General features: G+C 52.1%; 7 protein-coding genes and 1 pseudogene across 8 annotated transcripts, besides 1 other annotated feature; 4 read left to right on the top strand and 4 right to left on the bottom strand.

Moving 5' to 3' along the window:
• Positions 1-749: 749 nt before the first annotated feature.
• On the top strand, positions 750-2,588 carry NCS54_00938200 (LCCL domain-containing protein; the record flags this gene model as incomplete). The annotated part of the gene is made up of 2 exons (XM_053154732.1): positions 750-1,207; positions 1,394-2,588. The coding sequence occupies 2 exons, from the start codon at positions 750-752 to the stop codon at positions 2,586-2,588; spliced, it is 1,653 nt and encodes a 550-aa protein (XP_053010707.1).
• Positions 2,589-3,845: 1,257 nt separating this feature from the next.
• On the top strand, positions 3,846-5,837 carry NCS54_00938100 (Hypothetical protein; the record flags this gene model as incomplete). Its single annotated transcript, XM_053154731.1, has 4 exons — positions 3,846-4,498; positions 5,030-5,462; positions 5,542-5,608; positions 5,674-5,837. The coding sequence occupies 4 exons, from the start codon at positions 3,846-3,848 to the stop codon at positions 5,835-5,837; spliced, it is 1,317 nt and encodes a 438-aa protein (XP_053010706.1).
• Positions 5,838-5,975: 138 nt separating this feature from the next.
• Positions 5,976-7,448, bottom strand: NCS54_00938000 (Hypothetical protein; the record flags this gene model as incomplete). The annotated part of the gene is made up of 2 exons (XM_053154730.1): positions 5,976-7,047; positions 7,093-7,448. 2 exons carry the CDS (start codon positions 7,446-7,448, stop codon positions 5,976-5,978), a joined length of 1,428 nt encoding a protein of 475 aa, XP_053010705.1.
• Positions 7,449-9,474: 2,026 nt separating this feature from the next.
• Positions 9,475-9,951, top strand: NCS54_00937900 (Hypothetical protein; the record flags this gene model as incomplete). The annotated part of the gene is made up of 3 exons (XM_053154729.1): positions 9,475-9,744; positions 9,797-9,807; positions 9,855-9,951. 3 exons carry the CDS (start codon positions 9,475-9,477, stop codon positions 9,949-9,951), a joined length of 378 nt encoding a protein of 125 aa, XP_053010704.1.
• A 4,285-nt stretch (positions 9,952-14,236) lies between these two features.
• Positions 14,237-17,422, bottom strand: NCS54_00937800 (Hypothetical protein; the record flags this gene model as incomplete). The annotated part of the gene is made up of 2 exons (XM_053154728.1): positions 14,237-15,827; positions 15,882-17,422. 2 exons carry the CDS (start codon positions 17,420-17,422, stop codon positions 14,237-14,239), a joined length of 3,132 nt encoding a protein of 1,043 aa, XP_053010703.1.
• Positions 17,423-18,598: 1,176 nt separating this feature from the next.
• On the top strand, positions 18,599-19,699 carry NCS54_00937700 (annotated as a pseudogene). Its single transcript has 2 exons — positions 18,599-19,243; positions 19,292-19,699.
• Positions 18,599-19,699: a sequence feature.
• Positions 19,700-20,097: 398 nt separating this feature from the next.
• Positions 20,098-20,886, bottom strand: NCS54_00937600 (Hypothetical protein; the record flags this gene model as incomplete). The annotated part of the gene is made up of 1 exon (XM_053154727.1): positions 20,098-20,886. One exon carries the CDS (start codon positions 20,884-20,886, stop codon positions 20,098-20,100), a length of 789 nt encoding a protein of 262 aa, XP_053010702.1.
• Positions 20,887-21,871: 985 nt separating this feature from the next.
• NCS54_00937500 (NAD(P)-bd-dom domain-containing protein) lies at positions 21,872-23,227 on the bottom strand (the record flags this gene model as incomplete). The annotated part of the gene is made up of 1 exon (XM_053154726.1): positions 21,872-23,227. One exon carries the CDS (start codon positions 23,225-23,227, stop codon positions 21,872-21,874), a length of 1,356 nt encoding a protein of 451 aa, XP_053010701.1.
• Between the last annotated feature and the right edge of the window lie 1,556 nt (positions 23,228-24,783).

Raw genomic sequence — 24,783 nt, 5'->3', positions numbered from 1 at the left:
TTCATTGTATAGGTAGGTCAATCTTTGAGCAAGGCACTCTCTATGTCAATCTCATCTCAAATTGGTCAGAGATCTCCACTCAAAAGTCATAGAAAGCAAAGAGAAAGAAGAGATAAAGTCTGGGTCACTTTTATGCGAAAACACCACTCACATGGAGACTGTAGATCCTTCTCTCTGTAACACCTCAAATCACAAACAGACAGCCACACGGGTCAAGAGGCACGAAAGATACCAGCTCCAAGACCTCTGCTTATCAAAGTCTACTAATAGCAGAAAGATGATTGGAAGAAAATTCTACAAAATGGCTTTAGCCTTTATCTCGGTTTCTCGATATAATCTAGATAGAAATTCCCAGCGATTATATCACTGGTTGATGTCTGTTGTCCCTTCTCCTGCGTGACAGCGACCACTAAAGACAGCTGAGCTGGGCAGTGCTGGCAGCGGGAATAACCCCTGGTCTCGGCAGTCTCTGTCATTGGATAATCCTCCATCAACCGGTCAATCCGATGGCCAATTAGAGGCCTCAACTCAAGTCCAAAGATGGGGCGTCGCCATGTCGAGTTTCAGCCCCCTTTCGCCAGCAAACACGTTGACTCGACCGGGTTGATAATCAGGCTGTGAGAGGATTCATTCTTCTGCAACTTTTCCCTCCTTTACATGTCTCATGCGCCACTAAATTCTTTCCAACTCGTCCCTTGCATTCCGAAGGACCCAGCTATCGGAGCCCGGCCTGTCTCCGTTTCTTGGCAATGAGCGATAACGCTCATGGAGAGCCGAGAGCTTCTCGAGAAGACCACCTGCATGAGGCTGTGGCAGACGAGGAAGCCCAGCTCTTGCTGGCTACCGAGCAATTCGACTTTGAGGAAAACGCCGAGACTCAGCATCCTACACCACGACGCCGTGTTAAGTTCCTTCAGAGAATCGCAGGACCGGATCCTCCCCGGATTCAAAGCATCAAGGGATTCTTTCCATCTGTCCAACGATATCCTATCAGCATTGTTGATCGCTATTTCGCAACTCTTACACGCAAGATCGTTCTGTTGACCACGTTCTTACTCCTCTGGATAATTGCATATTCCATTCCCTTATATGCTGGAAATTGCGCGATTAAGGATGCCCGCAACGACTACGTAGTCAACTTGGATTGCGTTGATACCCTTTGGAGGCGCAAGAACCTGTGTGGACTTGATGGACTAGACTGTCGCCCGTTTGTCAACACATCCTTTTCCTTTCGCTGACCGGCAAACTGCGCCGGAGTCCAAGTGTTGAATCCACGTGCTGTTGGTGGGCTAGACATCAACTACCGGCCATTAGTTATAGGCGACAAAGTCTACCGCGCCGACTCTTTCATCTGTGGTTCCGCTATTCATGCTGGGATCGTTACTGACAGCAGGGGAGGCTGTGGTAGACTCAGCAGATCTGGCGAGCAGAAGAGCTTTCCGGGTGTCGAGAGAAACGGTATCGAATCGATACCCTTTGACTCCAACTTTCCATCTTCGTTCACCTTTTCATCCGAGTCAGACATCACTTGCAGCAGGGACCCGCGCCAACTCTTGCTCTACATGTCACTCTTCTTCACTGCCATCTTTTCGATCTTCACAACGTCGCCAGCCTTGCAGTTCTTCGTCGTCTTCATAGCCATTTTTACTCATGTCGGCCTAGCATCTGATCCTCCAACAGCCTCTCATTTCAATATTTCCGTCCTCCCGGATCACATCTCATCCCTCGCTGGAAGATTGCTTCCAGCACTGTTCTGCGCCGCCATCATTTACAAGACTTGTGTTTCAAGGGCTTTATCTGGCTTGGAAGCGCAGTTTGAAAAGGGCTTGTTCTGGCTAGGAGGTTTCTGGCTTGGAGCCCTCTCCAACTACACATTGGATTGGATTCCCATTAATCGACTCACGGCACATGATTTGGAGCAGCAACCTGGAGCCAAGGTGGCACTCGCCGCCATCATTTGTATCCTTGTATTAATCGTCTGCCAGCAAGTATACGTCTTTTGGTTGGAGAGACGCATGTTACCATATCTCGTTCTATATGGACTCTTCATTCTTGGGATCGTTTTCTTTGTCGTCATACCGGGACTCGACCTTCGCATTCACCACTATATCTTGGCCCTCCTGCTACTCCCCGGTACGAGCGTCCAGACTCGATCTTCACTGTTGTATCAAAGCATATTGTTAGGCCTTTTCGTCAACGGGATCGCTCGATGGGGTTTTGACTCTGTTCTGCAAACACCTGCCGATCTGCGTCAGGACGGTGCCTTTAATTCTTTCGTCCCTACAATAGACACGCCAGTCATTGCATCAACCACAGAAGGATTCAACATTTCATTCTCCTGGCAGGGGGCACCAACGCCCCTCTTTAATGGCATCAGTGTGCTCGTAAACGACGTCGAGCGCTACCGCCGCTTCTTCCCCGAGGCCACCTCCGCCTACAACTTCTCGTGGACACGGACGACAGACTTTGAACTTCCAGAATACTTTCGTTTTGCTTATATGCGAGACAGAATGGCGTTGGATTACACAAAAGCAGGTACCTGGTTTGCAAACGGGACTTGGAGTATGCCAGAACCAGACAGTGTGTAGTGAGACATGTGGCCAAGGTGGCTTGGTGACTTTGATAGTGGTACTTAGTACGTCTCATAATAACTTGAATGAGATCTCAAACAGGTTGGTTTTTGACTGAGCAATACATGAATTGCTCATCCTCATGATATGGGGTCTAAGAGAGACTCCCTAAGGCTGTCAACAGTGCTTGATCTAGGTTGAGATGAGGTCAGCTGCCAGCCAGCCCCTGCTGTGCGGCGAAGACGATAGAGCTACTATACAATATCTTGAGTACAAATTGAGTTCGTCCTCTGAAAAAGGGGGAGAGACAGGGCACGCTTTTGCCAGGCACCAGCCGGCCTTTCTGAACTGCTCCTACGGACCCCTCTGCCACATACGACCATACCTACCGGAAAATACGGGATCCCGTCCGCTCTCCCATAGTCAAGCCTGTAAGGGGTGGATTAGTAGTTGGGTCGGTGACGACCAGCGAATACCTGCTGTTGTATGTTTTTTTTTGCCTCTATCACGAAGCGTGGTTGATGGGCTGTCTTGTTTTCGCCCTCCGCCCCTGCGATGCAGCTTGCGGTTATTGTCCCTCGGCTGGAGAGCTATGATTACATATATTACGGTTAGCATTTTAGTCACCATTAGGAACCATTAATAAGAAAGAACGTTGCGGATACCTGGTCATTGCAGAGGCCATGTGTGGTTAGCCGCAATCCTCCTGTCATGCTCGCAAGCAGTCTAGCCTCGAAGTAGTAAACGCCGAAGAGTTTCAGCTGACGGTAAAATTAAAGCAAAGACGGTGAGCCAGTCAAGTGACAGCGTCAGTTGTGCTAATTCTCATCTATCAATCTTCTGTGGCTGTTTTATTGACTCTACTATTTGGCTTGCATACCAAGAAGCTCTCATGCAGTTTACAAAGTTGGACTTTGGCATCTTGGATGTAAACACGGCCGTGTTACCTCCGACAAACTTTTCTTGACCCCAGATTGTATCGTAACATCGCCAATCAGCATCACGTGTGGGCAGGGTTCCATGATCCATAACCGAGCGCTAATTTGCCATCCATCACGGCCGAGCTCTCGCCGCCCCCTTTTTTTTCCCCTCTGAAACCCGCCTTTATTACCTCTTTAATCCCGACATCTTCAGTCTTTTAGCCTCTTTGCTTCTCTTCTCCATATTGAGAACCAGCAACCTTTCTCTTTCTCCACGTTCTTTAGTCAAGCCACACGGCGCTTTCACCTCATACACTCTTTGGCCGTGTCCATCTAATAATACAACCTGCCCACCATGTCTTCAGCCATCACCACCACTCTCCCCCTCCTCTACGAGGGACCTTTCGTCGCCGAGGTCATCGGTGCTGAAGCCACGGCCACCACTTACGTTCTCAACTGTGACGAAAAGGTTATTGAAGATGGCGAGTGTGGTACCTTCAACAACACTGTCGCCGTGGGCCCTTGGGGCAGCAAGACTCTTCCGCCTGGTGCGGCTTCCACTGGTTACCTTGACTACTACCTCACCATGCCGGACCCAGAGGATCCCTTTGAGTTTTCCATTCACTGCAAGATGAGCCGGACTATCGCTCAGGAGTGCACTACCACCAACCTCGGCGGCAACGATGACGGAAACCCCACTGCGACCTTCTCTGATCTAGAAAAGAGTCAAAGCGACTTTGCCATGTTGACCTACGCTACCGTCACCATCACTGCCGGCCAGGAATTCCTTGCTGCTACGCACTCTGCAGCTACCACCGGCGACGACGCCTCCAGCACCGCCAAGTCTGCTTCCGACGCAACCAGTGTCAAGGAGTCTGGCGCTGAGGCCACGGGTACCGAGACCCAGGGCACGCCCACTCCCAAGGCGACCTCTGGTGCCTCTTCGAACATTGTTCGTGGGTTTGTCGCCATGGCTGTGGCTGGAGTTGCAACTCTACTTGTCTCTTCGTAAGAGCAGGCATTAGTTGTCACAACTCACAAGCAGCCAAGAAACCTTGTCAAGGCCCTGTAAACCTTTTTGGGTGGAGAATGATACCCTCAACAATTGCTGCAACCAACAAACCCCAGGAACGGCAGGTTGTCAACCAACACGCATCGAAGACAGTGTCTATCGGGTAACTGCATAAGCAACGATCAACAGTCACTCTTCATGCGGCGGTAATTTATCTTCAGCCAATATCATACCTGCCCGCTTCCGTTGCCTCCGCACGTCAATCGGGCCATTTGGTTTAATAATAATCCGTCCTTGTCTCAGAACTGTGCCCGTCTCTTTTCCTCCTCACATTTGCTCTCGATGTGAAGCCACTTGCTGCATTGCCCATCCAACTGAAACTATCTCTCAAAATGTCCGCTTCGCCCACAGGCCAAAAGTCTCGAAGCCAAAGTCCCAGGACGAACCTTAGGAATTTGGGCAATGTAGGTGTCAGAAACAGAGTTGAAATGGGGCTCTTCAGCCGATGGCTCCCTAACGCATGATAGTGATTTTGCTGACGAGTGTCCCGGCGCCGAGATCATCGGCACTGACTTGTCACCTATCCAACCAACCTGGGTTCCTCCAAACATCAAGTTCGAGCTCGAAGACGCAACCGGAACCTGGAGTTGGCCGGAAAATACCTTTGACTTTGTCCATCTGCGCTACCTTTTTGGCGCCATCGCTGACTGGAGTGCGCTGTTCGCCGATGCCTACCGCACTTGTAAGCCAGGTGGCTGTGTGCAGTCCTGCGAGATCGACCCTCCATTTTACAGTGGCGATGGGACGGTTGAAGGTAATACCGCTATGCAGGCGTGGAACAAGGTAGTGAGGGAGGGCGGTATCAAATTCGGTCGTACGTTTTGTGTCGTACATGAGGGACTACAGGTACCAGGCCTCGAAGCAGCGGGTTTCGTCGATATTCAGCAGCAAAACTTCAAGGTGAGAGTCAACCCAGGCAACTTTTTGTTTGTTTGCAGCAGATGCCTAATGTGAACTTCAGACTTCTGTTGGTAGCTAGGCCAAAGACCCCAAGCTTCAGCAAGTGGGCCAGTTTCTCCGGTCGACCATGGAGAATGACATGGAAGGTCAGGAATCATCCGAAAAAAAATAGTTGCAATTTCTGGGTCACTGAAGCTCTGACACTTCCCAGGGTACACGATGATCTTGTGGCATCAGGTCAAGGGTTGGCCCAAGGACGAATACCAGGTTTTCCTCATGGGTATGCGCAAAGCCTTAAGGGACAAGCGGATTCACTCATCCATGAACTTGCGCTATGTCTGGGCTAGGAAACAAGAGGAGACGACCGAAGCCTGATGGTTCCTGTGATGACAACTCGGGAAGAGATAGGTGGGAGATCCTTGTCTATTAATCTTTCTCTGGTGGGTACTTGGAAGGACTATCAACTCAGAAAACAGAAAAGGCAAACACTCTGCCGACCGACACTCTACTTTTCTAACCCATCAGATTGACATCTTGAGTGTCGTTGCGCGCTTGGCCAAGCCGGGATATCGACTCTGTCTTTCGTTGACGATCACTCTCCATGACTCGCCTCCGAGCATCAATATAGATCATGTACTCTTCATACGTGTGCGGCAGAACCTTGAGGTCCTTGGGCACGGAAAAGGTATAGTTGAACTGGCCCGTCGACTTTGCAACGCCATGCTCGACGTCCCTGACCTTGCTATCGACTCGAACATGAACTCGCGTCATGGGCCTGTCAGGGTCCTGTTGCTTAGGCTCAGTGCCGTCCTCTTCCAGCAGCGGAGGATCAGTATATGCAACCGTGGCAGTCAGGTACAAAACACTTCCGACAGGGACAGGGTTGCGGAATGTGCAAGGATCGGCACTGATAAAGGTTGGTCGTGCATGGGCGAAACTGGCCGCGCAGCAGAAAGCCAGCTCGAAAGTCTGCTTCAGATGGAATCCACCAAAGATCATGGTCTGATGCCGGTTGCGGTATTGAGGCTGCATGATGGCCGCTGTTGACAGTTGGGTCTTGGCCATGGCAACGACATTTTTCGGCTGACGAAGTCTGTTGTTGGGGTCGTGATATGCGAGTTGTCGGAGCCAGATGTTATGAATCAAGGCTGACTCGGGGTCATTGGGCTCCGACTGGAGGAGCGAAGCCTTGAAAGCCTCCTTCTTCGACAATGACTTTGCCTCTCCCGCCTTGAATATTTTTTCCTCTTCTGGCGTAGTGTATTCAAGCTTCGGCAGGTTGACAGGCTTCCTGGACTCGGGATCCAGGGCCACCATGGTGAATGTGCAGGTAAGCAGGACGTCCTCGGGCTTGCTTGGCTCACCCTCAGCCCTGGCCTTGGCGACCTTGCATGTAATCTCCACACTGCTCCGCCCAGAAGCATATGTAACCTGACCACTGTATTCGAGATCGCAGATTTCTGTGAGAGGGTGCGCAATGGTAATTCGATCCAAAGCCGCTGTCACTGTTGTGACTCCAGGGCCGGTATGCTTGTAGACAATGATACCGGAGAGGGCATCCAAGTCCATGAACAATGTGCCGAGTCTGAAAACCGTTTAGTTGAATTCATCAGGATTCCCAGTTGTCTACCTTATGTGGCCAGAAGAATTGATGTAAGTGTCGGATAGCCAAGGGTCTTGCCCCAATGGGAGCACGACGCGGTGATAACTATCACTCATCTTCTTTGGAGTAAGGTCACGTTCCTTCGGCGTCTCTGCTGCCTGAGCATCTTTATGCCCCTGCTGAATGCGCAAGGCCTCAATCCAAGGGATGCGGAGCCTCGTGTCCGTGAGACCAGGGAATACGCCATCCGTCTGTGCCCATGGTGTAGTATGGAAACTTCTTTGGTAACGAGCCAATCCAGAACCTGACAAGGAATTAACAGCGGTTCGCTTCAGTGAAGCGGCTAAGCTTCTGCTTCTGGTCATCATTGTCAATTGATGCATTGGTGATCTTTTGTGACGTGTCTCGTGCTAAGTTTGCTGGCGCGGTCTGAGACATTGGGTCTCGTCGACGCGCTGTCACTAACGTATCTGCCTGAGGCATCACGGTGTTTGACGTCCACGGGTACGACGGATACTGACCTCCGGGCTATCCGTTAGTCTGAGGCGTCTTTGTGGAGCGCGTCGGAACGCGGGCGACGGCATCGGCAAGCTAACCACGATGCCGACGGGATGATGATCCGGCAGTGTTTACCAGCTTCCTTTCTGGTCTGGTCTATCTTATGAATGAGGGAATTCTCCGCTTGGTCAGAAGCAATAAGTTACGTTGTGCTTAGCCTTGAAAGATATTATTGGACTGTGTGACAAGTGTCATGATCCATAAGCCACCCGCATAAGCCATTAGCCGGATCTTATCTCAGCCACCCAACGGACTTTATGTCTGAACCATTACAATTTGGGATACATCGCCGGCATAATATTTTAACCACAATTTATCTTACAAAAGCAGGGAAGGTGGAGTCTCTCTTTGGAATCAATTTCTAGAATATGCCGATGCCTGGGTCGGTAGGTTGTTTGAGAGAAATGTCTCGAGGTGGTCGTGTCAACTTACCCTGCACTGAATCTCGATCTAAGAAAAATTTCATCGTGCCCTCGCCACTGTACAGTCTAATACTATTCCCGAGTTGGCTAAGTGAATATCTCATTCAACTCAACCTCGTCACAGAATCTGCTTGCAATGTGTTTGTAAGGAAGATGAGGCATGGGAGTGAGGAGGTCACGTGAAGACGCGTCTCGCCCAACGCGTCTCTGGTCAACCCTAACTTGGCCATCATGGTCATCTCGAATGACATGACTGGAGAAGACGACTCTTAAGATAGGGCAAAATATCGATCCCAAACTTAGCAGCAAGTTTTCCCTGTCATTCGACCCGTCGCCCATCTCGATCCCAACCACCTGCACGACCCCATACTCCGTCGCTCAACAAGCTGCAAGGTGTCCTGGCATCCACAGGGCTGAGTTTCTCTAGGGGCGCTAACGGAGAGCTAACATGCTCGTATCCGCTTTAGAGGAAACATATGATGGCCATGTTGATTTGGCATGACGGCTTGCACGGGAGGAACGGGGATAGCTAGTGAATGAGATGGCCACTAGCTCAAAGAAGCTGGAAATCCATACTAAGCTACCCAGCAAGATAGTAAATTACAGTCTTCCCCGTACAACCATAGGCATAGTACCTCCCTCAAGCAGTGCATCAAGACGTGGGAAAGCGGCCCGAGTCCAGCACTACCAGAACAGCATCGACTCACAACGTGGGCCGGCTCGAAATGATTCCCATCGTGATTCCCATCCTCCTGCCCAAATTGGCTAGTGGGACCCCAGATTGTGAGGACCTGTCAGCATTTGGGGGCCGTAGTTAGATGTATATGCGGTGTAGCCCAGCTCGTGGTCTAGAACCTATGTTGTGTTGTTTTCGTGGGACTATCCGTCGCCAATGAAGGAGTTGGATCCCGCAGAGAGGCTGCTGAGTGGCTGGTTTTGTTTCATAAGGCATGGATTCCTGGTAGTAGTCACTGCTTAGGAATATCAGCTGCAATAGACGGAAGCGGTCTCATTTTTCACAGCTGAAAACAAAGGGCCCTGACACGGCACTCAAAATGGAACTAAATGCTGACGTGCACGTGTAATGTTGTGATGAAACGTCCGTATACAGCCGCCAATAAAATTACTCAATATCTGAGAGCTACAGCGGGTTCTTGTCATGTTCCGCTGTCCGCCAGCCGACGGCCCCTGGTGGAGTGCATTTGGCTGACGGCTTACATGACCAATCAGAGGCACTGTACTCGGTCCTTGCCTACTCCTTTGCGTCTGGCTAGACTTGAAGGGCAAGATGCCTTCAGATTTATATGGAGTCGACGGGATATAAAAGGCCACGGGACCTGTCTCCCAGAATTGCATCCCAAACACTCTTGCACTTTGCTCTTCAACAGCCACTTCTCTTATTCTCGCCTCGCACATCCCAACATACAAGATGCAGATCGTCAATCTTTCCGCCCTGAGCCTCTTCGTCGCTTCGGCCTTTGCCGCCGACTGCTTCGGCAACACCCAGAGCGGCATCTCCAAGTGGGCGGATGCCTACTGGGATGCTCGCGCCAAGATGTGCGGCAACACGGATTGCGAGTACCAGAAGGACTGCACCACTCGATCCTCCAAGACCATCAAGGGTCTTGCTTCCATCACTGTCAACGTTGCCCTTAGCCGCAAGCACACTGGTAGCCAGAAGGGATTCAAGGACTGCTGGGTATGTCTCCTTGCCTTGACTCCCGTGACCAACGCTAACGTATCACTTTTAGGACGCCACTGAGTATGTCTTGGAGCAATCGATTGCCAAAATGTTACTAACAGTCGCAGGAATATTATCAACCAGTGTGTCAATTCCGAGCAAAAGTTGTCTGGCACTTGGGAGTACAACGGCCAGCTGTACCAGTTCAACGCCTGGTACTCTTAGAGGGGAGGGGCAGTTGGTATCTTGGATGAGTGATGCTGGAATCCTTGGGGCTTCACTTCAAGATGATCCTATGGCATTTTCCTCTTCATGTTTTTACTACCTTTGTATTCACAGATGGGCTGTTCTCCGCTGTTGGGATTGCCCTCATCCGCGCCACTCACGGCGGAAAACAGCTCAATCAAAATACTTGGCATCGTTTCGATTCCACAAAGGCCACTGTATTAGCATTGGGATATGATGCTATGATGTATATTGTATTTTCTGATATAGTTGAAGTCCGGCCCTTGATGGGATAACTGAGCCAGAAGACAGACAATTTCGATTCCACACGTGGTCCATTAGTGTCATGTTCTCTTTAACCGGCCACGACAGATCTATTAGATCTCTAGTGACGTGTTGTATTTGCTCTTTCAAGTTGGTTGGCCAACAGTAAAGAAGTGTTCCGGTAGCAAAGATATCAGCGTGTCGACTGATTAACTGGCGGCGCAAACTGGGGGATCTATTGCAGGAGAGATGACTTTAAGTAAATTATGTAAAATTTATGGAGCATGTACCTCCCAGCCTCAGAATGGAAATCACAAAGCATGGCCGGCTTTCGTTGGCTGCATGATTTGCACTTCTCAGATTATCAGGTGTCCAAGCCACAACACGCCATTTCGTTGGGCACCAGACTGAGAGAAAGTCCATCATTTTTTTTTTAATTTTCAATTTTGTTTCTCGGGTTCCCTTTAATACCTTCCGCGACCTCGAGACGCTCATTCTCGAGGATCCAGCAAGAACGATGGAAGTAGCCGCTAGCATCATTGCTATTCTTCAACCCAGTGAGCTCGTGATCAGCGCGTGCAAGTCGTACATCGATGCGTATCAAGACTACCCCAAGGCTATTCGATTGACCTACCATGAGAAGTCCTCAATCACAGCCGTTTTTGAAACACTGAGCTTCCTCGATCCTTATGACCCAGAAGATTCCAGAGCATTATAGATATCGAAACGCCCAGGCAAACCGATCACCGGTTGCAAGGAAGTGATCGACGAGTTGAGTAAGTTGTTGCCGCTGGTGAAGACGCATGCTGGGGCGAGAAAGTCGGAGGAAAAAAAGCTAGAATGAACCCGGACTGAGAGCCAGAACCGAGAGAATATGCTGAACCTCCTCCAAACGCTTGGCCGAGACGACCGATTCCGAATCATACAACTCTCCGAATCCAGCAGGGCATACCTTGGTATTCAAGAAGCAATGCTTTGATATTGCTGAACCACTGTCCCTCTCGAACCCTTGGGTGGAAGCGGACATCACGCTTTACGTGGAGGAGATGATCAATGTTAACACAGCCTTGAGTCTATGGCCCAGCGGGCTTCGCCAATAAGTCAATGAAGCACTAGCCAAAGGAGCAAAGGGGATGTTTCGTTGGGCTATCTGCCAATTAGACACCCTTCGACGTCTAAAGACAACAGACAGGATCAGAAAGGTAATCTCACTTACTGGAAACGCTGGACGAGACCTACGAGAGAATCTTTTCCTATATCTATGTCAACGACAGGGGACTAGTTCGACATGTTTTGTGGTGGATTCATGTCTACAACACGCTCTGGAGCTCATGTGGAGGAGACATTATAACCCAGATCTTGTTGGATGCCTATCGCATGTGCGAAGAAGAATCCGGCTCACCAGATTTATGTCTTGTTGATATTGGGCAACTAAAAGAACACTGCCACTGCCTGATAACCTGGTCTTCGGACCAGCCTTCGGGTCTGTCTGGCAATGGCTCCGAAGTAGAGTTCGCAAGGATCGCTCACTACCCAGTTCGAGAATTCCTTGAGTCAGATCGAACATCGGAAAGTACCTGACTCTTTTATCTTCAGCCCGAAATGCTGTACAAAGGCGTCTTGAATTCTGTCTTCGGTCGTGCTAATGTCACTTAATTACTGCAAGTTCCTCGCGGTGCCGCATTAACTTAGGACTTAGATGGCTATTGCTCGGCTTCTGCCGTCAGAGCATTCAAATACCTTGGACCACATATCGAACCATCTCTTGCCTTCAAGCTTCTGGATCCATATTCGGCTGGTTATCCAAGGCTTCAACTAAATGGGATGATCCATGGGATTTGGGGAACTCATTGCCCATTACCGGAATGGGTCAACTGGACATTCTTGGAGGCAGACAGCGCCGCCAATGGCATCTTCTTATAGCTCATGGAACTAGGTTGCTGGCAACTACTGAACGACTTCCTTCGTGCAAACGATACCAAGGAGGTCTTGGAGTCTCTCTGTTCACTGAAAGTGAAAGGCCACAGAGCGTACTGGGTTGAGAACTACGACAAACGAGGCAATGTAGTTCTTCGAGGGATGGTCTTGGACTACTTTGCAATCTTTTGTTGCGACTCCAAAACACTAGAAACGTTCATATTCTTGCTCGATCGTGTGCCGGACTATTTGGACCTGAATTCTGTGCTTCAGTTTTAGGCAGCAGGAGACGCCATACGCGTCCAGTCAACGAGCGATATTCTTGGTAGGTTGCTTGGACTAGGCGTTGATCCGGACTCAAAAGGCTTCCGAGTCTCTCCGTTACAGATTGCATGCGCGCAGGGAGATTTGGCTTCAGCTCACATACTTCTAGAAGCAAGAGCGGACCCAAATTAAATAGGAAACCAGCTCTTGCAGTCGAGTGGGATGAGACGTCTATCCTTCGATTCTTCGCACAACTTTGGGATGAGTCCTTTCATATGATGAGCATAGCTCAGAACCGCAGCCATTCCCTTAAAGCTAATAAAAACGAGTTGATAAAATTACTGCTGGAGTATCAACCAAGGAATTTTGAAAGCAAGCCTGACCATAATCGACGCTACACCGAATCATAGATTCACTTGAAGAGGGATCCAACTTCCGACAGCATCTAGTCACTGCAGAGTTGATATGTATTTACTTGATTATGAGATGGTAGGTGAAGGAGTGTGAATTTGAGAAAAATAATAGATTCTATGCAGTGCCAAGGAATAACCACCCAGAATGCCATGAGAGCCCCGTTAAATAAAAAACAACCGTGATTGAATCACTGCTCCTGGTAATAGGATGGTACTGTTTAGCTGCGCTCAAGTTTGGGCAAGTTGAAATATATGTCATATCTCTCGCTTCCACGATTAGCGAGTTGGAATATTACTTGAATTCAAGACATGGAGGATTAATGCTACGCGGTGCTATGTGATACAGATAAGGGGCCCGCCAGGTAATTTCTTTAGACAAGGCAGGCACATATGGTCTTACGACTCTGTCATAGGGCGTTTTATCGCATCTACTTCCAAAGTTACCCTTCTTGATCACACCTTGAGAAAACAAGGACCTCTTCGAGGTTCTGTAGGGTAAGGAAGCTGAGCAAAGTCCGTGGTGCTGCATATTATTCCGGTGGTGTTCCGGTACTCGCTTACTCGAACGGTAACCGAATCCAATTACAGTAATTGATCGACAAGCGTGGAGAGCTGATTTAGAAAGGGGGTCTTAGCTCAGGCAGAAGAAAAAAACGCAAGCCCGACTGTGAGCCTGAAGTATTGCATCTGACGTGATTGATTCCCAGTAAATGAGGAGACTTACAAGCGAAGTCTGATGTCAGTTGTTCAGTTGCAACATGCTGCAGGAATCAATAGTTTCCGCTCAGGCCAAGCGAGTGGTTTGAGGCTTGGGAGTGTGCAGATGCCACAGCCTGATGTGCTGCATGACCTGATCCTTCAGAAAGCCATCTGGAGGCTTGTGCCACGAATGCCAAGGCACAGAGGCGTGTGCAGACGAAACATCGAAGCGAGACAACGTGAGCTGAAAGGCAGGTGAGTCCAGGGCACCGGCGCCTCTTGGCACAGGCGTGGACCATCCTGGAGCCTGGTTCCTGGGAGAAGCCTTTAGTGGCTGTCAGCCCTCAGTCTTGGCATCTCGAGGGCCAACGGACCAACAGACGTTCGCGGAATTACGGTTGGGAGTCTTTGGTGCTAACTTCTGCATGGCTACGGATTTAGGCGGCGTTAACTTTCCATGATGTAACTCTACTGAAAATTCTGTCTTCTTGGCGTTGTGCGCAATAATTCGTCTGGGAAAGGGGGACTCATTCAATGATACATTCACAAAGCCAAAGGTTCAACATGTGTGTACCAAGTGCGTAAATTGACGACTTTTCTAGGACTAGGTGCCTCTGAATTGAATTTAACAAGAGAGAAAATTAAACATGGAATAAAAATATGTCCTTGTTCCCGAATCCCTGTTCGTCCATACATGCATCACATCACCAACCATCGTGGCTTTCCTCTTAGACAGTAAGAGGCTGGCTGAGAGTAAGTGTGACGGGCGAGCCGGCCAGAGTCACCCACTCAATGGTAGGCTCAGAGCCCAGAGTGTCAGAGCTGGACGAGCCGCCAGAGGCAGAGGCGCCACCAGGCACAGTGACGGGGACGGGGACATCGCAAGTGTTGCCGTTAGCGGTGACGGTCACACTCTCAATGGTCTTTCCATCATCAGAGAAGCCATACGACAGCTGGGGCTTGCAGTCGTCCAGAGTCTTTCGGTCAAGGAAGTACTGGGCAATGTCGTCGTGCTTCAGAGACACAATGGGCCAGTCGGTAAGACGGTACAGCTCCTGGGTAATGGTCTCGACCCAAGACATGATGAGAGACATCTTGCCCGTCTGGTCACCAATGGTGATGGTCTCCATGTCGACCTGGCGCATGTTGGCCTGGTGGAACATGTAGGGATCAGCCTGAAGGCCAAGCAAGTAGCGAGTGTTCTCGGTCCTGGCGTTATCCAGCAGGTTGGTAAAGTCACCGGAGCCACCAGAGGTGTCGATCCACTCCTTGGTCGTGCACTCAGCAGTGTCACAGTTGTAGTAGATAGTGGTGGCAAAGCGAGGAACAATGACCAGGCCGTCATAGCCGTTACCCTCGACAGTGCTGATGAGAGGCCAGAACTTGCTGTTGGGGTTCTTCAGGGGAGTTCGGGTGTTGTCACCGACCACGTAGAGGATCTGATTATCCAGCCACGCCTTGATGACATCGGCGTTGTGCAAGCCAGTGATGGCGGGGGGAACAAGACCGTTGGTAGAGTACCGCTGGGCCTGGTCAATACCCATCTGGCTCATCCAAGCGCGGTTGAAGTCAATCTCGCGTGCAGCATCCTTGTAGGTGGCGTTGTTCAGCTCCAGATGAGTAAAAGTGTGCGAGAGATGGGCAAAAGCGTTGAGGTTGTCCGAGTCGAGGAACCACGAGGCAAAGTCGTCAAGCTTAGCGCAAGTTTCGGACCAGGGATACTCTCCGTAGACAAACTCGTCGGACCACTTGTCCTCGCCAGTGCCTGGGGGCTTGGTCCACTCCAGAGGAGTGTCAGGAGGATAGTCATAATCGACGGCATAGTCAGGAACGCAGAGGTCATCGCCTGTGGGTTGCTCAACAGCAGCAATGATATCACCGTTGCCGTTGTGAGCCATCTCGAGCCAATAGTCGGATCCAGCAGGGAGACGGGCGTTGAGGCTGGTCTGCCAAGTGACATGACCCTCCAGATCATCAGTGCGGATCTTGAACTCCTCACCAGCGGGGAAGTACAGGCCGGTGGCGAGCTGAACATCGTCGACCTGGGTGCTCAGGTGAACCTTGCGCTTGCCGAGGAAGACACCGCGGGTGATCCAGTGGATGTGAGCGTGCTGGAGGAAGTTGGTGGTCTGGGACCAGTCGGCAGCCCAGCCGATGAACCAGACAAACTGCTCGCGACCCTCGAAGGTGTTGATGACACCAGCGACAGTGTCCTCAGCATAATCACCACCAGGGCCAAACTTGGCGATCTGCTTGGTGTTGGAGTCGGTGATGGTGGCAGGATAATGCCAGATGCCCTTGGTGGAGAGACCAGCGTTGCTGAAGAATCGTCAGTTGAGTTCATGGTATTGAATCAAGTGGAAAAGAACTTACGTCTTGAGATTGGCCGTGGGGAAATCGCTGGTATCAGTAAGGCTAATGAGCTGGTCGACACCCTCAGCGCAGCATCCAGCACCAGAGGCAGTAGTTCCAAAGTTGGGACCAGGGTACTCGTTGATGCGGACCAGGCGAACCTTGAAGTTGATCTGGTACTCATAGATCTTCTCCCACTGCTCGGTCGAGATGGCACTCCTCCAACCATCAGAGTACTCGTAGGAGACGGAGTCTACGACCACAATACCACCGTAGTTACCCCTGCTAGAGGACGAGTTGAGAGTCGGCAGCTCAAATCCGGTCTGAGGAACAAGGACCTTCTCAAAGGGGATGCCATAGCCCTCGAAACCCCAACCAGCGGATGAAGCAGCATACTCATCCTTGGCAAAGATGAGGATGGTGCTGTCGACAGTGCCGACAGGGAGCTGGCTGCTGGATGTGGAGGAAGAGGTGGAATCAGACGTGGTGGAGGAGGCTGCCGAAGTGACAGAGGCAGACGAAGTTGTCAACGATGCAGAGGTAGTCTCTGTGGAAGATGAAACGCTGACACTGCGGGCAGAGAGCGAGTTGGATGTGGTAGCCGACTCGGTAGTAGAGTCAGCGGCGCTAGTGGAAGTAGACTCGGTCGCAGAGGTAGTCTTGGAAGCCTCAGATGTGGTCTGGGACGATGTGCCAGTGGTAGTCTCGGAAGAGGTACCGGTGGTGGACTCGGAAGAAGTGCCGGTAGTGCTCTGAGAAGAAGTGCCAGAGGTGGTTTGGGAGGCATCAGATGTAGTCTTGGATGCGTCGGAGGTAGTCTGGGATGAAGCGCCAGAGCTAGTCTGAGAGGCGTCGGACGTGGTCTGAGAAGAAGTACCAGTGGTCTGGGAAGAGGTGCCAGTGGTAGTCTCGGAAGTACCAGTAGTAGACTGCGAAGAGGCATCCGATGTGGTCTTGGAAGCATCAGATGAGGTCTGCGAAGCATCGGATGTAGTCTGAGAAGAGATATCCGACGAAGTCTTTGAGACATCGGTGGTCTGGGAGGAGGCATCGGAGGTGGTGGAGGCATCACCAGACTTGGAAGTCAAGGTGGTATCATGAGAGTTGGTAGAGACAGTGGACGACTCCTTCGAGTCATCAGAGGTAGCCGTGGTGGCAGTGGAAGCAGTGTCTTGAGAGCCAGTTGATCCGGTAGAGGACTCAGTAGAGCCCTCAGTGGACGTCACTGTTGAGGCAGACTCAGTTGTAACACTGGTGTCAGACCCACTAGTGGCAGAGGTGGCAGTCTCAGTCCTGGACTTGGAGTCATCATCTGCAGTGGAAGCAGACTCTGTGGATGACCTGGAGAAAGACACTGAAACATCCGAGACAGAGCCTGACACTGAGGAAGACACAGCATCAGACTTGCCGGAGGAAGAGGCAGCCTCAGAGGTGGCCGTACCAACAGTCTCTGTGACGGTAGTGGTAGAGATGCTCACAGTGACAGAGTCACCCGGGATGCAGGGCGAGGCATGAGTCCCAGCCAGCGCAATGGCGCCAAGAAGGCTGTAGGACAAACGCATTATGCCAGACAAGAACAAAAATCAAACAAAAAGAGAGTAGAGAAAGGACTAGTGAGTGACGAGGGTGATGCCAAGGGGCAAGAAAGGAACGAGTGAAGGATGAACAGGGACGGGCATGAGAACAAGAGAGCAGAGGGGAGCATCTCAAGTCTTAATGCGGATCTTAAAAGTACAAAATAGACTGACAAAACACCACCAACCGTACCATGACCAACGCATTTGCAGGACTGGACCTCCATGGATGGCGACTTTCAGTCATGGTCTGGCTATCGACGCACGCACACGCTTGACCACTGCAGCCTCGCGAGCGAGAGATTTGAACATGGTCCTTAAGCCAGCCCGTGTCGAAACTATTGATTCCTCTGTGACGAGAGACGACGCGGCCTGGCCTGGGGTGGAGAAGGACGGGGTAGTTGTCCACGGTTCAGGGGGAACCGCATAAGCATTCAATGTATGATAGCACGCAAGAGCGAGGCGAATTACCGCTTTGAGAGAACAATACAGGCTTCGCCAAGAAATAGGCGTCTTGCGAAATTTTTTCTTTTGGGTTTCAGGTGCGTGCGCTGCGTGTGGTGTGGACTGCAGGCGGGCGACCGTTGCTGGCATCCATTCCGCCCGCCCAGCCACAGTAACGCTTGAGTCGTAGTACGTATGCTGTGGAACGTTGTCGAGGGCGTAGCGTAGGATGTGACAACTGCCGCGGCTTGGCTAGCCTCGACAATCGATCTAGGGAGGAGTCCAGGGCTGGTCAGGGGTCGGACTCTCTCTAGACAAGGGGGAGGGGTGAGATGTGTTTTAGCCTTGGCGTCTCGGATGGAGCACGGAAATGACCCTTTGCGGGCCGGAAATACGTTGGCTCGATCCGTAGCCAATCAGAAACATGTTTCAATTCCAGGTTGTTCTTGGACCCTTTTCTCCGTCCGTGGGAGATGGGCCGGCGGTTGCCTCCAGCAAAGGCCTCATTCAGCCTTGTTCAAACCAGGGCGAAAACAGCGGCCAAGTCACGACATATTGCTCGACGTTTTTGGTTGCATTTCTCAAGCGCTTGCTCACTTGTTAACTGTTCATTGTTATCATCGCCTTCTACGACACTCGTTTGTTTCCTAATAGTGTAATAATTTGTCCCCTTCTCGTCATTCATTCACCATTTTTTCCTGTTCCTGTCACAATTTTAGCACCTCAGAGTGCCCCACGATGAAGTCTTCGGCGGCCTCCGGGGCCCAAGAGACTGGCGACAAGGTCAACACCAAAAAGTCTTGGCCTCTGTGGAAGAAGCTCGCTATCGTCGGCATCATCCTCATCATTGTTATCCCTCTCGCCGTCGGCTTGGGCGTCGGTCTGTCCAAGAACAAGGGCGGAGATGATGACAGCTCTGGCGACGACGACCAGGACGACTCTGGCTCTGACAACGATACTCCTGGTGGTGACACCAACCGTACCTCGATCTGGCAGCCAGAGGTAGGCGCCGCCTGGCAGATCATCCTCCTCAAGCCCATAGAGATTAGCGACGACGGCAAGGTCTCTCCCGACGTCGACATCTACGACATTGACCTCTACGACAACGACGAGTCTACCTTTTCCGCCCTCCACAAGGCCGGCAAGAAGGTCATCTGCTACTTCAGCGCCGGATCTTGGGAAGACTGGCGGGACGACAAGGACGACTTCAACGAGGCCGATCTTGGTGACGAGCTCGACGGGTGGCCTGATGAGCGCTGGCTTAACGTGTCCAGCCCGGCCGTGCGTACCATCATCAAGAAGCGCATCGAGTACGCAGCGGAGAAGGGATGCGACGCTATTGACCCAGACAATGTCGATGGATTCGTGAGTCGACGAATGAAGTGGCAAGAGAATCACGCTGACCATTCATAGCAAAACGAGAACGGCCTTGATCTGACCTCCGACGATGCAGTCTCCTTTGTCAAGTTCCTGGCAGACACGGCAGCCTCGTTCAACATGTCGACAGGCCTCAAGAACGCTGGAGACATCATCCCCGACGTCATCTCGGATGTGCATTTCTCCGTTAACGAGCAATGCGTCGAGTTCGCCGAATGCGAAACGTTCGCCGAGTTTGTCGAGAACGACAAGCCCGTCTTCCACATCGAGTACCCCAAGGGGACGCCGAACAAGGTTTCAAGCAAGGATGCAAGCGAAATATGCTCCCAGAAGGGCAAGGCGGCGGGGACAGAGGGCTTCAGCACCGTGATCAAGACCATGGATCTGAACGGCTGGGTCCAGTACTGCGACGGTAAGAAGTACACGACTGACGTGGACGCTTGAGATTAGATTGATGGGATGCGATGGGGACGCTTAACATGCGACGCTTAAGAACGTTCGTGCACGAACCCTGCGGTGGAAGCGGTTTGATGGAACGGACGGACTGTTTACGGTAGATGGGTGGATGGACGGGCAGACGGACGGACGGGCTTTGTTTCATTCGTATTTCTCATGGATCTCTCTATGGAGCCAGCGCATTGTGTACTCTAAAATAATTAAATCCACCGATCTTGAGCCATCCATCTTGAGACTGCCATTCTCTCCACCTGATTCTGCGGCTTTCCCCATCGCAACCTAGCTATATTCCCCGAGTACCTGGTCATCAACAATTCTAGCACCTTGCCCAACCCTGCCCTGTTTTTCTAGCCGTGCTGGGGAACCTACACGCCATCCATGCACGCTCAAGCGGCCTCTCCGGAAGCTCCGGACCCGACATGGAGCTCGCGCGCGCGGCCCACCTCGCTGACAATGAGACTCCAGCTGTCGGGCCATCTGTTGTAGCCTCCACCCAGCTGGTCCGTCAGGTACAGGCCGCCGAATCCCAATTCGCTGATTTGGCGTGCCAAGGACGCCGCATCGCCCAGGCATGAGTGGACCATGGCTACGGCCTTGGCGCTCAGGTGGGAGGGGATCTGAGCGACGGCTTGGGTCGTGAAGTATTCGTTCCAATGCTGCTCAGACTGCTCAAAGACGACGATGTGGTCGGCATGCTCGTAGTAGCCCGGATCGACAACCACACCAGGGTTGAGCACCACCAGCCCGGTTCGGCCAGTGTCGTGCTGCCAGCGAGACCTTGTAAACTGGGCCAGACCCGCCATCAGAGGAATGCCCTCGGCCGAGGAGGGAGCCTCGTCGAAAAAGATGCCATCTACCCTGAACTTTTCGTTCCAGCCGAGATAAATGCCGATGTCTCTTTCGACGTCGGCCACAGGGCGGTCGCCGTAGCTGCAATGCACGTAGCCCAGAGGGACGACGTTGCCAAGCTTGCCCAGGCGGCTCAGATTTGCCGCGTAGCTCGAGTCGGGGAAAGGGTCAGGGCCAGGGCCGTTGCAGGGGTTGACAATGACGATGAAGGACACATGGGGGTTGGCGCGGGCGGACTCGAAGATGGAGTCCCAGGCGCCACTAAGCGGATAAATGTAAAGTGGAACGACGATGCAAGGCGTGCTAGGGGGTGATGCGGGCGCCATTCCGTCCGTGGTGATGTGTTGAGAGTTGGAAGTGAGCGAGAGAGAGGACCGAGTAAAAGGGGTAAAGAGATGAAGGAGGACAGTGGTGGGTTGGGGATCTTTGTGCCTCTATTTTTGGAGGAGAAACAATGCGAGACCCGTCCAGAGACCGTCGAAAAGAGGTATTTTATAAGGTTTGAGTATCCATGTTAAGCTTAGTTGCCTACTTCTGCCACGCACGTTCGTATGTATGGAGCACCACCTGAGAACAGATCCATACTCTCGTTTTTTTTTTTCTCCCGTGGTCTCCGGTTAGTGAGACAGCGGGACGACCGTCGATCAGCCACCCGGGAGGAGATTAATTTTTGGTGTCTTGAGGCGCTTAATTAAGCTTATCTCGAAGGAGTGAACTCCTCGCCGAGGATGCTACCCCCTGTCCCTGACGCCTGAGCACTAACAAGCCACTGCAGAGCCAGTGCAACCAGCCCGTGTTTTGGGGGCGTTTGGCGTGCCCATTAGCCGCGTTGACGCCATCGAAAGGTGCTAAATCTCGTCTACTCGTTCCTTTCAGCTGCTCTAGGGGCGCTCTAGCAGACGGACCATCTGGCCAAGGTGAGGGGCCATCAGGACGGCACAAACGGTCCACTTGGCCTGACGGGAGAACAAAGCTAAAGTTAAATATACGTCACGGATTTAAGGACCGAGTCAAGGAGTCTCGAATACGAATTGAATTTTGCGCCTTTCATGACTAGTTACCAACATACCCTCTTTTTTTGCCTTTCTCTCCCCCAAGGATGTCAGGTTACATCCTCTGCTGCGAGTGCCCATTATTAGATATTTCTACTATGTATGAGTGTATGAGAATGCATGTACTGTACCCACATTAGCCGACATTGACCAACACACCAGAACCAACCCTGACAAAGCAAAAACGAACCCATCCCATCCCACTTGATATCCCCTCCCTATCCCACTGCTAAATCCGACCTGCCCCTGTCCTGGACTGTCACCGCTGTGCGTGCTGCGTCTGCGTCTGCGTCTGCTGTTGCTTCTGCTGCACCTGAACCTGTGGTTGTGACTGTGACCGCGTCACAAAGTTCCACAGGTCGCTTGCGCACTGCTGGATCGACTCTTGCGCCGTCCAGTTTAGCTCATTCGCCGCTCGGTCGTTGGCCGCCACACAAAAGCCCACATCGCCTCCCCTGCGAGGCGCCAGCTTGACGGGGATCCGCCGCGACGATGCAGCCTCGAGGCTCTGCAGTGCCTCGGCCACTGTTGTCCCGGTGCCTGTGCCCAGGTTGAATGTGCGGAACGGTGCGCTGATCTCGGCTCCGAGGGCTGCAGCGTGTCCTCGGGCCAGGTCAGCCACGTGGATAAAGTCCCTGATGGCGGTCCCGTCTCGAGTCTCCCAGTCAGTGCCAAAGATGTCGAGCTGGGCCCTCTCCCCAGTCAGCACCTGCGTGATTACCGGGAAGAGATTGGTCGGGATGCCCTTGGGGTCCTCCCCGAGCAGCCCGGATGGGTGACACCCAATGGGGTTAAAGTACCGGAGCGCAACGATTCGCCAAGAAGGATCTGCGTGCGCAATATCGGCAAGGATGGCTTCGCAGAAATACTTGGAACGCGCGTACGGGCTCTGCAGCCCCGACACCACTGGCTCGGCCACCCTCTGGTTGCCCATCTCGTCCAGGTATGTTGTGCTGTGGTGGACAAGGTCCTCTTCTTGCAGAGGACGTCCTTCTTCGGCCTTGGTGCCGTAGACAGTGGCTGAGGAGGAAAAGACAAACTTGCGGATGTTGTGTTTTCCGAGAAGCTCAACAAAGTCGACCAGACCACAGACGTTGTTGCGGTAGTACTGAAAGGGCCTCTCGATCGACTCGCTGACAGACTTGAAGGCGGCAAAGTGGATGACGCCTGCGACTCTGGACTCTCTCCTGATGCTCTCCCCAGTTGTGTCGTCTGAGACTGGGACGAGTGTCGAGTATGATTCTAGGAGAAACTGCATCGCTTTGCTGCGGTAGTCGAGCTTGTGGAAGTGCAGAGCAGGCATCTTGCGACCTTGCTCTTCGCAGTACTTCTCAGCCAGAATTCTGATGCGGCTAAAGACACCATGGTAGCTGTTGCTGAGGTCGTCGACAATGATCACATTGTATCCGACCTTTAGCAGCTCGAGAGTGGTGTGTGACCCGATGAAGCCAAGGCCGCCAGTGACGAGGATGAAACTGCCATTGGAAGTAGAAAGGGGAACGCTGCTCACTGCCAAGCCCAGATCTGGTTCTGAGCCTGGAGTTGTGAGAGGTGAAGAGTTTGACGACGAGAGAGACGAGGTCGACGACGAACGGCTGCTGAGATATCCAGACATTTTGACTGGGCTGCCGGCTTCGATTTTGCAGTGGTTGCAGAGGTAAATTACAGAGCAAAAGGGATCGACATGACAGTTTATACAGCGACAAGAGACCGTCTTTGAAATTTCAAACCGGGGTGGGCGGGCTCAGAAACTGGCGAGGCTGTAAGCTCACCAGCCGACTGACTGACTACTTCATCAAAAACGTCACTTCACGGACGCATGAGCCGAGACGCAGAAACAGGTCTCGGTCCGTTGGGTGTGGGTGGCCCTTCAGGGGGGCGTGTATGCCGTCTCTCTTCGTTGAGGCTACCAGATCGGTCAAGTCGTGTCCTCGACTGGAAGAGCGCATCATGGGCCCGGCGGAGAAACAGAATCAAACAACGACCGTGGCATCGACACTCTCCATGCCAAGAGAAACGGGCTGCAGTTGAGGCGCCTCGCTCTAGCCGCCCCCCTCCCGGCCTCTCCTTTTTCTAGATCGAGTCTCAAGTCCGCTCTAAGTTTGGACCTGAGACTGGAACCTGGTGAGCGGTACGGAGTATGGGACTCCGTGTGCTACGCTACTACCAGGCTGGTGAGGTCAAGACGGGGGTGGCAACGTTGGTGGAGATGGGATGGGCCCTACCAGGCCAGCTGAGAATAGCTGGAGATCCAATGCTTCTAGCCACGTCCATGGCCACTGGATGATCCGAGTTGAACCTCGTTTCAATGGCGGTTTATTCTTGAGAAACGGGTATTGCACGACCACCGACGTTGCGCTCAACCTGCAGTGCGCTATTGTCTTGGCACCCTTTTCACCCCTGACCCCCTGGCGTGTGTCAGGCTCCTCTCATCACGCCTCCCCTGGACTGGATGCCACTCTCCAACCCGTTCCCAGACTCTGGCGCCACGGCCCAACCGCTGTCCTTTCTTGGCAGGGCCCGTCGTTGCTGTCTTGACTTGTCAAGATGCAGCGCAGCGTCTCTGGCGCTGACCATGGCATGGATATGCTCATTACCCGCTGCACACTCCCCTTTCTCTTCTGTCTCTACTTCTGTTTTTCAGCTTTCCTGCAGGTCTCTGTTTTCCTTGTCCGTCTGTCTGTCTGTCTGTTGTCTTACGTGCTTTTCCTTTCCCCTCGTTCATTATTCACCTTCCCTTTTTTGTTCTTGTCTTACATCAATGTCAACTCTTGTATAGGTGAGCCTCAAGTGCTCGACTCCAAGTCGTCGTGGGAGGTCCCCGTCCGCTCGCTCAGTCTCTCGTTCCCTACATTTTCTTATTTTCCCTTTCCCCCAAAGCCCTCCTCGGCTTTCCCTATTCGTCCTTGGCTATGGCGTCTTTTTTTCAGCCTGGGCTGGATGACCCAGCCCGCCAAGACTGCCCCGACTCTACTTTTCAAGTCTACTGCAACAGCATACTCCCATCACACTTGCTGTTCAACAACCTCTATCAGCTAGTGGGGTTGGTCCTGGGCGGAGTGTGTATTGTGGTCCCCATCACTTTGTATCTGATATACCAAGTGCTTCAACGTCGTACCCTTCCGGCCGCCAAGGGACCCGTAAAACCACCGGCGCCAAGGTACGTGGCCT

This window comes from Fusarium falciforme, chromosome 7 (assembly GCF_026873545.1).
Source record: "Fusarium falciforme chromosome 7, complete sequence".
Classification (NCBI taxonomy): Eukaryota; Fungi; Ascomycota; class Sordariomycetes; order Hypocreales; family Nectriaceae; genus Fusarium; species Fusarium falciforme.
The sequence above is the reverse complement of the archived record's forward strand: the minus strand, read 5'-3'. Positions and strand labels throughout refer to the sequence as shown.